Consider the following 14,628-nt stretch of genomic DNA (forward strand, 5'->3'; position numbering starts at 1 on the left):
AAAAGAAAAAGAAAACACGACGAACTCCCACAACCAAATTTTCCGATCCCCTATGCACTCCGTTCGGAACCTATAGGGGGTGCCTTGAAAGCCGCACGCAGCGCCACTTAGGGCGCTACTCGTGTGCAATATTGAGAATCGTAGCAGACATTAATGGCTCCTTGCATAAGAAGCTATGGCGGTGCAAGTGCCCGTGGCTGGCGCATTAGTCCTTCGAGCTGGCTTTAAAGATATTACAATGGAATCATTCTTCCGCTATGCCACTACGAAGAAAGGCGAAAAACTGCATCAAAGTGGGCATGATTTTCACGTGCACGAACGGTTTGCTATGGCGACGTCGGTCTTGAAGGCCAAATGCGTGCGCCAGGCGTGCATCTCGCAAGAGGCTTGCTCCATAACGATCGAGGTAAGTTATCATTCTTTCATGCTTAGAATATGTTTGATGCGTACCCACTACCCGTGTACTAGCAAAATATTGAGACTATTCAGAATTATCGATGACTTGGATAAAATCACGGCCACTGGCTAGGCGGCGTTCCTTTGTTGCGACTGCGGCTTCGGGTCACGACTATTCGCAGCCATGTCGCCGCGTCTTGCGCAGTGTTTCGCTTAAAGTTGCCGCTCGGAGTAACGACCCGTTTTTTTTTTTTTTTAAGTTGTCTTCCAAAAAAAGAAAAAGTTTTGTAAAGCGCTAACAAGGGACACGGCACAAAAGGAAGGTCATACACAGGACAGCGACTACTTTGAACTGTTTATTCCACAATGTCGTCGTAAAGTATATGCGAGAAATGCGCAGAAGCGTGTATGTTTATGCACTTCTGTCATCACAAGGTCCGCACAGCTTACTTACGCGGGCCGGAAAGCCGCACTTTGTTTTTCCTGCAGACCCTAGTTTTGGTAGCCTAGCTACTCTTCATCCTAGCTTGATTCTACAGAGTAGTCCTAGCGGTGCCGTGCCGCTAGGTGTGTTTACATTAATATGCTAGGCAACTCGGTTCACTGCTTCATGTTTCTAACAAATAAATAATTCGTGCACAGCTCTAGCTGACCTCGCATTGCATTCCCAAATTTTGTGAAAGGTAGATGGTGAGCTAATCAGGTTAATAAATTGTTCCCTCAATTTTGTGCAGTAATAAAATGCACTGCAAACGTTTCTTTTCTCATCAGCTGGTTGCCAGTAGGAACATAAGCTCACTGCAGCTGTAGAGGTGGTGTCTCAGGGCAGTGCAAGCATTCAGCAGCAGTGATTACATATGTCAATCAAGAGGACACATCAACGAAGACGTCCATAGCAAATGTGTGGAAACGGCCATCGGCGAAGCAGCTTGAGATGTATAACAAGGGAGTATTGTTTTCGGAAATGTACCCACCTAAGCGTCCAGATGACATGCTGGTGAAGCAACCTGTGCCCAGAGCCATCATCAACTCAAACTGCCCCTTGAGCATAATGATCCGCCAAAAGGAGCAAGTAAAGGAAAATCTAGCAAGCTTGGACAGACTGCTCGGGCGCCTGGGTCAGCCCAACGAAATATTCGGAGCAGAGAGCACTCCAATTGATGAAGTTAGTGACGACTTCTTTCTTAACGTGGTGGTGACAGAGGACGAACGCAACAACATTGCAAGACAAACGATTCTACAAAGTGGATGCCCACAGTGGCATTGTGAGAGGGCACTGAGAATTTCAGCGAGTTCCAAGGCTCAAAGGGTAAAGACACGTCAAGCAGACTTTGAAAGCTTGGGGAAACAACTAGCAACGCCACACTCCTTTAAAAACGCTGCATGTGCATACGGTGTGGCTAAAGAGTCAGTCGCACGGCACGAGTACATACTGCTGTTAACAGCGCGAAATGCAGACAAGAGACGAGACAAGAAGACACCACAAGCGCTGACTTTCAACAACGTTTATTTTGAAAGAAACACGGCTTCTTATAACCATTTCCCACACGTGTCGCAGTCACGTGATCGCACATCATGTGAAACATGCACTTTTTTCTTTTTTTGCACTCAAGATAGTGGTTGCACATGCAAAAGCTCAAGTTCATTTTTTGTCAGTAACAAGGACGGCGTGCTGTCTGCTACAGCAGACAGCAGATACACTGTCTGCTAGCGCACGTGAAAACAAGGAGAAATAGCACCATGCTGCAGTACCATATGCTCCGCTAATTCCACGGCACGTTAAAATGGAAAGAAAGCCCTAGTACATTAGATATCTTGTACGCATCTGTGCGGTTCATTATCTATAACGAGAAAAAAAACTGCGTGTGAGGTGGTTGTCCAATTCCCAAGGGACAACATCAAATATAAAAAAGGCTGCACCTTTAGATGAACGTGCATGACATCAGCATATCTATTTTTCAGTTCAATTTAAATTGGGCAACTTGTGAATATGCTCTCGTTGGTGTCATTCGGAAGCTGATCTGACATTTACCTGTGGCAAGAGGCTCAACGGGGCCAGAAGCACCGTAACTGTCACCCCACGCTGAGGGCATCGTCGTTTCCCTTGTCCACCAAGGACTGGTAGCCATAGAAACCCTTTGGTTGGTGGTCTTCCAAACGCAATGCATTAACACTTGCGTCAGCCATTGCAGGCTCTTCAGGTGCAAAGAATTCAACCTGGGTGGATGCCTCGCATGCACCGGCGAACAGGGTGCAGGCAATCATCACGGCCTCCTTTGCTGTGGGTTTGCGGTGTCTCTAGCGTCTGAGTTGAGACCTGCATAAAACTGATGGCATGTTAAAATTTTCAGACAAGAGAACAAGGTGTTTTCTAGCTTTATGTTACTGTAGAATACCGATTGTATGCCACGTCGAGAAGCGCTAACCAGGCACACCAAGACACAAAAGGCCATGCAAGGCTCACCACAGTGCCCCTGGGAAACTAGGTGAAGCTGAATGAATGTTCATTGTGATGAACAAGAAAGGAACTACCATCGCAGGTTTTTAATAGGGATAACAACAGCAAGGATTGAATCCTACAGGATTGTTCGTTGCCTGGTGAACTCGAACTATGAAGTGGCGGCTGACAAAACCCAGCTTTTTTCATGCAGCCATTTGCGACCCGAGGTGGTTCACATTATTCTTCTCAAGCCGTTCTACACTCGATAAGACTGTGCACGTTTCATGTTCCAGGTTGCTTTTCAGTGTACCGTTATATACCGTTGCATCAGGGTGATGTGCTTTTAACGGAGGCAGTAAAGGCTGCTTTTCGTTTGTTTCTGGCACAAGTTTACCACAATAAATGTTGTTTGTTATTCACTGCTGCATTGTTTGTCATTTATGGCTATATGTCTGTTCTGCCTTTTAGCTTTCAAACACAAGAAGCACCCAGCCTGCTTCCTTTTTTTATATAATCTGCAAATTTTGAGTGGGCATTTACTCGGTACCTTATGGTAGTACAGCAGAACCTACCTCAACTCCTTGCAGTCGTTTGGTTCCTTATTCCCATCGCTGCATTCAGGTTCCTCCAGTGGTAGTGTGACTGCTGGTGCTGGAGAAGCTGGCACATCCATGGTGGCAGTAGGTTGTCCATCTTGCACCACGTTTGGCAAAGATGCTAAGGAGTGGGCGAGATCTGCAGCAGTTGCTGCGGCTGTTCTCCGCTTTTTAATTCTAAGAAAAATGCACACTGTAGCTTCTCTAGATAATTTCAATACAGGAACGTGAAAATTTCTGTCTAATTAGGGCGGGGGCAATGCTACTGTAAGTTTTGAACAGTTGCAATCAGCAATGTTTGGCTCACACTGATATAGCACACACGGATTGAGGTGCTGCAGTAGAACTGCTTTAGATTGGAGCAATCTCATTTACAGCCAACAGGCCCATATCATGAATCTGCTCCCCCTTCTCTCCCTGTCAGGCTATGGCGAAAGACCAAAAACAAACAAACAAAAACCAACGACTGCCAGATCTCTTAAGACGAGAATATACAGACTCGATTTTTGTTCCGCATGCAAATTTGTCCCCATGCTGCACACTTTGCGCGTTTGATCACCCCCGGAATGGCTGCATGCACTGCTGTTTACTCCGAAGTATGCACCACTCTAAGTGCGTGCGCATTTGGCCATCTCGTCTGTGTGAAATCACTGCGCTTTTCATTTTTGTGGGAATTACGGCCTAAACCAAGCTATGCTCTAGCGGCCTCTCAAAGTTTCCGAGTGTCATGTGGCTACCCCGCTGTACTATTTCTGCTTTAATTAGGGGAGCTCTTCGAGGAGCCGCGACCACATCGTCCCGCGACCTCTCGGAGAGGAGAGTTTCAACCCCAAGTTTGCGCATCTCTGCTTTAGCGGCCGCGCCTTTGCCAGCTCTAGAGTAAAATTGGTCACGCGAACCATCGAGCACACCTACTGACGAAATCTTGGCTCGGGTGGCAGGAAGAAATTATCGCATCTAAAAATGTCGACACCTGACAGCTAGCTTAAAGAGAAAGTGCCTATTTCCCGGAGTTCTCACCTTTCATAGCATCCAGCCTTATCTTCCGGAAGCACGGACCGCTTGCGGTACTCGTCACGAAATATCGTTGGCACGTGCGACGGGGACGACACGTCCTTGGACGGCGCCGCCCCAACGAATTGGACGCTGCATATCTTCGTGTGCCGAGAGGGCTCCCAGTTTGTTTTGTCGACACTGAAATGTGCTGATATAAGTGGCACAAGAAAAACAAAAACGCAGAACGCGAGACGGTCGAGAGAGAAGACACGGTCACGGGAACCAAACTTATTTTTTCCGTCGCACAGCCGTGATCCACTGTTGCCGCTGCCCGACAAAGCACGGACAAATTGAGAAACCGTGAAACGTCGTCCCCGCTGGGCACGACGTGTACCTCTTTGTTCAGCCGACTCTGCAGCAATTCATTATTCCAATAAACTACGCGTTAACGACGCGGTCATGGCGTACGCGTCTTCATGGCGGTATGGATCCGCATTCCGGCGGCAGCACGGAGACCATGCGGAGACGTTTCCTTCTGCTCGGGTTCTCAACGAGTGTCTTCGGGTTCTCAACAAGTGCCGCAATGTGGTGTTCTTCCAGGCAGGCAGGAACCAGGCAGTTGCAGGGAAAGTACGCAAAAGGAATTTCTTTATTCCATGGACAAGGTGACGGGCGAGCGCCAGCACAGCTGGGCCGCATTCTGTGATAAGCTGGGAAGAAGTGCGCGGGCTACGCTCGGCGCCGCGGTATGTAAGCCCTTATCAAAGGGGCGTGTCGCAGTAGCGCACGTGTCGGTTATTCGTAGACGTGCAGCCACTACACTCCCCCGTTCTTATTGTAGTTCGGGCGCATGCATTGAAACGAAAAGTAGTTCATGGCACATAGCGGTCCGGAGGGCGCCGCTGCCTTGCAGGATAACGCCACTCTGCCGTGGCTGGAAGAGAAGACGAAGCTTGCTACACAGACGTCATCTCGGATCGCGGCTGCTCGGAGTCGTCTCGCTGTTCAGAGATGTAAGGAAAGTCCATATCACTAGCTTGAATTATGTGGTTCTGGTGCCGCTTCCAGGCAAACACACCTCGACCGGTTTCCACACGAACTCTGTATGAAACAGGTCCAGTCCGCCCTAACACAACCCCAGGCAACCACTTTGCACCGCGTCTGAAATTTCGCACAAGAACACTTTCACCCGCAGCGAATCCACGTGGGCGCTGCTTGCGAGGCACTGTCTGGACGAACTGCCGCATCGAAACCTTCTGCTGCAGCGACGGCTTGACTGCATCTAGACGGGTGCGGAGTCGACGCTGTAGGAGGAGAGTGGCTGGCGCCTCGCCCGTGGTCGCATCTGGAGTGTTCCTGTAAGACAACAAAAACTCTGCCTACGTTGTGCTTAAGCTCGCGGCAGTACTTTCCCACAGTGCGCTTTCAAAGTTTGGACAAATCGTTCAGCCTGTCCATTACTACTCGGATGGTAGGCTGACGTCCTTACATGGCGTGTGCCAATGTTCGTAAGGTAGCTTGAAAACACAGGAGAGATGAACTGCGGCCCATTGTCAGATACCACAACTTCAGGGCCACTCACAGTTTGCCCTCAGGTACGATGAGAGTCGCTCGTCGTACGACGTCCAGTCACTGGTCGAGTCGTCAAAAGGTTCCATCTGTCCCAGCTGCGAGGCCATCTCGCAGTATTGTGGGTTCCGAAGTGAAAAAGAGAATGCCAACTTAGCTGCAGGGTCCCGCTGTTGATGCATGCCATCCTCGTCGCCATTATGGGGTGTTCTTCCAGGCAGGCAGGAACCAGGCAGTTGCAGGGAAAGTACGCAAAAGGAATTTTTTTATTCTATGGACAAGGTCACTGGCGAGCGCCAGCACAGCTGGGCCGCCGTCTGTGATAAGCGGGGAGGAAGTGTGCGGGCTACTGGGGCTACGCTCGGCGCCGCGGTATATAAGCCCTTATCAAAGGGGCGTGTCGCAGTAGCGCACGTGTCGGTTATGGGTAAACGTGCAGCCACTACACGCACGGCGGCGCGCCAGTCGCAGCGCACGGAGTGTATTGCGAACTGTGCTTTTGTACGTCTCCTTCATTTTTTATTCTTTTTTTTGCGTTTCCCTACTTTTCTTCCACCAATCCTCCAAACGCCTCTTACTAATCTCTATTGCGGACATGTTTACTTTTCCGCTGCTCTCGCTGAACCCAAGGGCTTCAAGGAGGTCAATGGTGCCTAAATCGACCGCTGGGTAGATGTCTTCACACTATAATGAAACATGCTACATCGTTTCCCTAACTTTACCGCAGCAACCACATGCTTCTGCTTTCTTCTTATACCTCGCTTTTAGGTGCGTGTTCTAAGGCATCCCGATCTCGCTTCGAAAAGTAATGAGCGTCCCTTTGCGTTATCATGAATTGTTTCTTTCCTGATTTTGTTTTTTCCTCTTAAGTAGTTACTCATGGCAGGTTTCTTTTCCATTGGCGCCACCAATGAGATTATTTCGGCCTCTCTGACTTTCCGCTTGACGTTCATTGTTGCAGTGTTGCCCACCCGACAGCTTGTTCTCAGCGAAACATCAAGCGCCACCTCGCCGTCAAGAGAATCAATACGCCGAGTTGATTTATCCCACTGTTCCCACCGTTTCAAAAGCTTTCCTCGGCCTCTCACTTTCCCACTCCTCCGTTAATGGCGCAACCTAGTTGCGGGGCGCACTCGTCGTCGAGCTCTTTGAGAGACGGCATCCGAAGGCCCCGCTTCGTGGTGGTGGCGACGCCTACGAGTGACGGCTCCTGCACGCTCTGGCGGCGTTGCTTGAATGCGTGCCACCATGGGGGAATGACGTGCACCGAAACTGAGCCGCGCGGAGGTCAGCGAGCCCAACAATTTTCTTAGAACAGTGGCCCAACGATAAGATCGGACGCGTTAGGAGGTGTGAGCACGCACGTAGGAGTTTTGCGGTGATGTTTGCGACGGACGGACGTCTTTTTTTTTTCTTTTTCTTTTTTTTTGCAGGGAAAAAACAAATTTTTTGTGCATGCTTTGAGCTTCTTACCGTTTCCTTTTTTTTAATTGTGGATTTTTTTTTGCCTTTAGACAGTAATTGGCTAGTTTCCTTTTTTGTGTGTGCGCGCCGGTGTGTTTTGTGTATATTTGGTTTCGCAGGGTGGTCAGAGCGTCCTGTCGCGAAACGTAATTCTGCAGGTGCAACCGCTCGGAACGTTAAGTCTTTATAGCCTTTAAATAGTAGTTTGGAAGTCGCAAGACTATTAGCCATTAGTGGTTGCTGTGTGTGTGCTTTGATATCGGGAATATTGCTTTGGCAGGAAAGTGAGAGCACGGCAGCGGGGTTGAACACGCGCGAACTCGTGTCATACCTTATGTCAGTGCGACATTTATTGCTTCTAAATCGTTGGTGATAATTGGTTTGCAGCATTTTAATGACGTAAATTCTGTGCGTATCAGAGTTTACTAGAGGCACGCACTCTGAAAGCTTCGTCCTTTGTATTAGAAAAGCCAAGTGCAACACATGGCAAGAAAGACGGTCGTCCCGTGTACGGGGGGTCCCTCAAGGCACACGTGGGCACGGTTGAGAATAGAGAGGCAATCGAGTCAATCAGCAGACACTGCGATATCGATGCTAGGCTGAGGAAAATGGAGGCTTTCCAGGATGAGCTTGTAAAACAGGTCCAAGAGCTCAAAAATGAGCTAAATATGGAGTGTGACACACGGAAGGTGGTGGAAAAAAAGGCTTCAAGAACCTGAGAAAAAGCTGAACTGGGCCGCCATCATGAACGAGAATGGTCGTGACAATGGAACGCAGTCCCCCGATGTCACAGGAGAAGGAGTGTCAGCAAAGCGCGTGGAATGCGCGCAACGTGGGAACGGGGTAACGGGAAAGCGCTGCACCTACCTTGAGGCCGCTACAAAAGAAAAGTAGGGGTCAATGCTCCTTGTCAAGTGACAGTTATTTATCGTTTCTTTATTTCATTTAGTAAGCACGAGTAATTTCCGCTATGTTGTCACTGGTGTCGGTTTTTGTTCGCTTCCTATGATATGACTATATGACTGGTATAAGGCTGACAGTATTTTTCAAATAAATAAATAAATAAATAAACTAATAAAAAATTGGGTGCCTCGGTTAACCCCCTTTCTTCTCGTTTGTCAAGTGCAAATCGCACAGAAAAGGATGACAAAGGGAAGCCTCAGCAGTAGGAGAGAGTGAAAGGGTGATTAGCGCCGGCGACTCAAACCTGGCTAGGTGCTCAGAGGCAATAGTGGAGAGGGTTAAAGCTGACAAAAGAGTGGCCGCGGGTGACAGACATTAGGCGCTGTCATGGAGCGAGCGAAAGCAAAGCTCGCGGGAAAGGCTTATGGATGCAACCTTGTCGTACTATCAGGTGGGCTAAATAACGTCCTAAACAAAAAGGAGACAAGATTAGTCCAAGGCTTGCCGAAGGGGGAAGACGACTTGCGCGAGCTGTCCCCTCAAGTGCAGACCGTGGTGTGCACGGTGCCCAGGTGCCTGTACGTGACAGTAACGTACAAAGAACCGTAGTGGCTATTAACATCGAGCCGAGAGGAAGGACTCGACGTTGTCGAAGTAAACAGGGAAGTGAGAAGGTGTGGTGGGTTCCAATAAGACAGGATCCACTTCAATCACAAGCTTGGACGAGAAGTGAGCTGGCGACTTGCTGGTCGCGCGGTTGCTTTTTTAGGGGGGCCACGTACGCTCAGAAACCCAGAGTAGGTAGTAATAAAGAAGGTCCCCTAGGGAAACCTCAGAACAGCATTGCCGTCAATAAGAGAAAAGTTAGGAAAACAAGAGAGCTCGCCAAGCAATAGGCTGCATAAACATGCCGGGGGGCAGAAGGAAGGAAAAGTAGGTAGAGATTAAAGAACAGTTAAATAGAGAACCAATAGGGTTGTGTGCGGTTACAGAAATGCACCTTAGATACTGCCACCAGTGATTGAGAACTATATTCGGGAAGGGTGCAACAGAACTAACTCGGAAAGAAAGGAAGTGGGGGGTCGGAATGCTCGTCTATCTGGAAGCCAAATGTAAAAGAGTAAATTTAAAATGTCAAGAGCATCTTTGGTTATTATGTACAATGAGTGGAAAGAAAACTTGGCAGGGCGTAACGTATTTGTGGACCGGAAATAATTTCAGAGAGAAGAATCAACAGTTAGTGGAATGTCTAAGTGTCTATATTAAGGGTTTCTGGAATCGTGCCGAAATTATCCTATTAGGTGGCATGAATGCCCACATACAGGATCAAGATGGCTATACCGGCAACAACGGGAAGTGAATGCTAGATCTTTGTGAGCAACATGACCTCGTTATCGTGAATACAGGGCCTAAATGTGACAGGCAGATCACGTTGGAAATCGGCAATCAATTTTTGGTTACTGCTTGATGACAGAAGGAATTCATGATAAGTTAAGAGAAATCGTATTTGATGAGGAAGGGTACAGCAGCATAGGGAGGTACCATAAACGCATCATTTTAAAAATGGGATATGTAGTTGTGAAAGGCAGCAAGGAGCACAAAATGGCCAGTCCAAATTTGTAGGCTCAACAAATAACGAATATAGTCACAAGAGTCTAGGAAGAACTTTGCAAATGGCCAAGCAGAGGTGTGCTTCTAAGTGTAATAACGAAAAAAATACGGAAAGAGAAGCAACGTGCTCGCTCGAAATGAAAAAAACAAGCAAACCGAAAAGCTGTAGGAACAGGGAGATATGAGAAGCGATCGCCGAATGACAGAAGGCATCCTGAGAGCACAGGCAGGCAAAAAGAAAGCGCAGTTGCCGCAGGATGAAGTAGCGAGAAAATGGGAAATGTGCCGGGAGAAAAAAAGCTATGGATATGCTCTGGCGTTGCCCCTCGTTACGAGGCACAGAACAAATCAATGAGGACAAGTGACTCTCCGCTATCAAGAGCCCCGATGCCGGGCCGCAACTATGGGCTGTCCAGAGGGCCCACGATGCGGCGGTCGGGCAAGGCCTGACTGTCCCAACGTGGGAGCGGCCAGCAGCGCGCTGAGTCGCGTACCTCAAGACCTTATTAAAGTTTTGCATCCATCCATCCATTCAAATACTGGTGCAAGCAAAGATAAAAGGTGAAAGTGAACGTAGGTTGTCCGAAATACGTGAGGAAAGGAAGGCCACGCCAAGAATATTTTTGAACCACATAAAATTATTAGGCAGAAAGTCAACAACAATACAACAACAAATCCTAGACGACGATGGATACAAAGTGGAAGGGGAAGTGGCAATAAATTACATCTGCAATATATCAGCCGATGTTTCCAAGGCAATGACGAGGTTGTACTTGAGGAAAAAATTGGCTGACGATTACGCTTCTTCGTAATGCGATCTTTGAGCGCAGCTGCTGCCTTATTTCAACAACAAGCAACCGTATACAGAACACGCAGTGCCGAAAGGAGGTGGTTCTGCATTTCGGATTGAGCAGTACACACCACGATCCGCCGCTATCGAGCCAGCGCTAAAGACAAGACGTTCATTTGAGGGATCACTAGCCGTTTCTGCTCAGGTGCGAGTAAGAGCGGGAGCGAGAGAGAAAATTTGGGGGCTTTTGCTCCTTGAATATGCCTAGGCACTAGGCACTCTGCCTAGACACTACGGAGGAGGTTTCTTAGCACGTGTTGCATGCGTTTGTCCCCTAGACATGCCGACATTGCAGAGTGCGGTCGAGTTTACGCTCCGCCGCTGGCTGCCCGCGCGATGAGGCAGCGGGCACGGACGCCCCATTTGGTGATCGCTGTGCTTGAAGGGGCAAGTTTCTGACTAGTGTTGTATAAGTCGGGGGTTGCTTTTTCGTCGCAACGATAGATTGTATTTTCTACAAGCACTGCTCCAGGAGGGCACGTGTAAACGCAGGCCTCAGGAGAGCACCTGCGGTTACAGTAAAGCAGGCAACGCAGGATCTCCAGGGCACCCATGCAACGGCTAGCGGGGGGATCAAAGCAGGGCGGCACGTGGGCTGGGGTCGCGGAATCCGAAGCGTGCCAGGGGGTGTTCGCATAAAAAATTGCCTGTCCGCGAGAGCGGACAGCCGATTACGCCTGGCACGCGCAGGCCTCGCCGAGCCCCACCTCATGGACCAGTCCGGGTTCTAGCTTTGGTGTCCCCGTTGCCGCTTTGATTTCCTGAAGGCGCTGCCAATAATGCGAAAAAATGACACGTTGTTGCAATTAGTGAAAAACACGATTGAATAACTACAATTACGTCCAGCTGCCAACTTCTGACGCTAAGTTCAGCACTACCACGCTCCGCGACTTCTGCAACACCAGTCAGAACTTTGTCTCTGAAAGTACGTCGGAGAGACTTTCTCGCGCCTGTGGCGCTGGTACTAGGTCAGTCATCGTCACCGGCGGCCTTTCAGCCACTTGCGTTCAACCGCGGTTGCGAAGGCGCTCTGCCTTCTAGATATTCAATATATGCGGCCCGGGCTCCACTATGGTCGTTACTGCTCCCACAGAAACATCTGTGATGTTATTTACAAGGTACGTCGCCATAACGCGCGAGAAAGCTACGATCCGCCATGACTTAGCCCATTGCTTCACCTACTTTACCGCGCCGGCAGCCAGCTTCAGAGAGTAGGCCGTAGCTGGTCAGAACCGCCTAGGTGGTTCTGGACTGGTGCGACCTGGGCACAGCAGACGAACTCGACTCCTCTCCGCAATGGCGGCACACCTAGGGACACGAGCTAAGAAACCTCCTCCGTAATACCTAGGCAGGGTCATATATTGGAGGAGCAAAAGCACCCATATTTTCTCTCTCGCGCACGCTCTTACATGCGCCTGCGCACAAACGGCTGGCGATCCCTCAAATGAACGTATCGTGCGCTAAAACCCTTTGATGCCAGCGCTCCTGCCACGCGCCGTCGTGTAGTGGGTCACCGCCACGGAGAGGGGGCGGGGGGGGAGGGGGGAGAGTAGCAATGTTTCTTCTGAGGCGGGATGAGGAAACGGGTGTATTGAGTAGAGGTCACACACTGATTCCCTCACAGACAGGCCTCAATGTGGCCGCAGATGGAAGTAGAAGTAAGGGGACGAAACGCTATAACTGTCTTTCGAGTCACCGCAACAGCACTGCGCCAGGTAAGGGGAGGTATAGGGCCAGAGTGGAGGCGGTAGTAGGACGGCCAGAAGGAAGCATTGCCAGAGGCGACAAATTCCACTGAGGAACGCGCCCCGCAAACGGAGAAGCGAGAGACACGGCTGAGAGCCGTACAGCCACGCGACGCGGAGATGGAGGAGCGGAGAGCCGTGGAACACGCGCGAGGCGGCAATGCATAGAATAAAGAACGAACTTTAGAGAAGGGAAACTGTACCTTCCGCAGCGGTATGAAAATTAGCAGGGCGGACTCCAGATGGCGTTGCTAAACCAGGAAGCGGAAGTGCAGTTTTCTTTTTTTTAGATCAAAATCTAATATGGACGTTTTCCGGTGGCATGCGCTGGTACGCGCCGTGCTCGCCCTGCTGCCTACGCGGTATGCGTCATTGCCTAGGCTGCCGCGTAGCTGGTGCGTCCTAATTGCCACGAGACCAAAGAGCCTCTACTGACGCCCATACAAACAAGCCACAAGTGAGTGAACAGGACGTGCGACTTTATTGGCAGAAGAAAAGCAGTGCACCTTCTCGTACAAGAGCAGAAATAAAATTTGCATCTCGAGATGTGCTCAAAAACTCACTTACGTCGTCGCACATGCTGGTCTGGTAACGAGCGACAATCAGCAGTGCAAGCTAATTGGACAGTGCCCCACCTGTTTGCATCGACAGTCGCCGTAACTTGCATTGCGAAGCAATCCGGTAACGCAGGCCTCTGCTGCCGCAGCCACAACAGAGTGACATGGACTACCCGGCATTTAAGCGTTACCTCCTTTCCGACCTGCACGTTTCTTTTTGTTCTTTCGTGTGCCGCTAATGTGTAACTCGCACTTAGTGCCTCACATTCTCAATATGGGCATGGTCGGTTTTGTGGGCATTACCGTTTTGCAGCCACTTTTTCAGAGGCCTTTCCACCCATGTGGCTATCAACTTCGTACACTTCGGATCATGTGATCACGTATGCTGGTCTCCGTTCACGGTACAGCACGTCTGATGAAGGCCCACAAGCATAATTTGCCCACTGCTGCAGCATGAAAGGTTGAATGGGGAGCACCAATTACGGTGTGTGTAAATTGGGAGTCATTGTCTCTGTGTGGACTGCAGGAGCAGATGGTTACCCCGTGAGACTGTTGCCCAGTGCAGCTGACCAGGTCGCCACATCCAAGAAATATAACACGGCAACCATGATCAAATGAGACTCGGCATTCAATCACCGCATAAGGTTCAGACAATACACCGTACATTGGCTAAGATCCACTTGACAACACTGGGCATTCGCGCACTACGGGTCGCTTACAGTACATTCAGCTATCCGACTTCAGGCACAGTGCTTGCCTACGTCGCACATGGCGGTCTAGTAACGAGTGACAACCAGTGGAGCAAGCAGATTGGACAGTATCCCACCTGTTTGCATCGACAGTCGTTGTAAGTTGCATTGCGAATCAATCGGGTGATGCACGCGTCTGCTGCCATAGCCTACGCAGCGATATGAACTACCCGGCATTTTAGCATTACCTCCTTTCCAACCTGCACGTTTCTTTTTGTTCTTTCGGTGGCCTCTAATGTGTCATTCACACTTGGTGCCCCACCTGCTCTCAATATTGTCACGTGGTCGTGACGTCAAAGAACACAGTAGCAATACTGTGAAAGGCAAAACTAGATTTTATTGGGCGAACCTGTGCCCACAAAACAGGTTACACTTATAGCACGACGAGAGCGGTGAACGCAGTCAGCGATTGTCGAAAATCTGATCAGCGGGTCAAGCGCGTCGGCTTTTACAGATCAGTCATCGAATGTTCCAGATTAACCGATGAGACCTGCATTATTCCTTGCCGCATGACGGCTTGCTAAATTCCGTAAATGAGTGAATTAAAGAACAAGTCCAAGAGTCGGCTTTTATTGACAGATGCGGTGTGTCCACGGGAGCTTTTCTAGAAATTCTTTCAATGTACTCGAAGTCGACGCTGATTGGGTGGAGAGATGGCGTTTTTCTGCAGAAATCAGGCATTTTTATTGGCTCAAAGGTTGCCCCTATTCTCAGCAATATTTACCTGAGTAAGGTTGACAACTGCTTAGAGA

The 14,628-nt window shown here is 49.4% G+C and overlaps 2 protein-coding genes and 1 pseudogene across 5 annotated transcripts in view; 1 reads left to right on the plus strand and 2 right to left on the minus strand.

The window, feature by feature from the left end:
* LOC126535791 (probable ATP-dependent DNA helicase HFM1) overlaps positions 1-14,628 on the minus strand; it is a 266,705-nt gene that overhangs the window by 235,281 nt on the left and 16,796 nt on the right. The window lies entirely within an intron of this gene.
* On the plus strand, positions 1,331-2,107 carry LOC140216313 (uncharacterized). The gene is made up of 2 exons (XM_072286690.1): positions 1,331-1,821; positions 2,053-2,107. Exons 1-2 carry the CDS (start codon positions 1,331-1,333, stop codon positions 2,105-2,107), a joined length of 546 nt encoding a protein of 181 aa, XP_072142791.1.
* LOC140216662 (uncharacterized) lies at positions 1,886-4,854 on the minus strand (annotated as a pseudogene).

The sequence above is a fragment of the Dermacentor andersoni genome, chromosome 3 (genome assembly GCF_023375885.2).
Source record: "Dermacentor andersoni chromosome 3, qqDerAnde1_hic_scaffold, whole genome shotgun sequence".
Classification (NCBI taxonomy): domain Eukaryota; kingdom Metazoa; phylum Arthropoda; class Arachnida; order Ixodida; family Ixodidae; genus Dermacentor; species Dermacentor andersoni.

Excerpts from the sequence above, each read along its gene's own strand:
- LOC140216313 (XM_072286690.1), top strand. The coding sequence starts at position 1,331 with ATGTATAACAAGGGAGTATTGTTTTCGGAAATGTACCCACCTAAGCGT. Across the intron at positions 1,822-2,052 it reads GAGTCAGTCGCACGGCACGA|TAACAAGGACGGCGTGCTGT; the intron begins GTACATACTGCT and ends ATTTTTTGTCAG.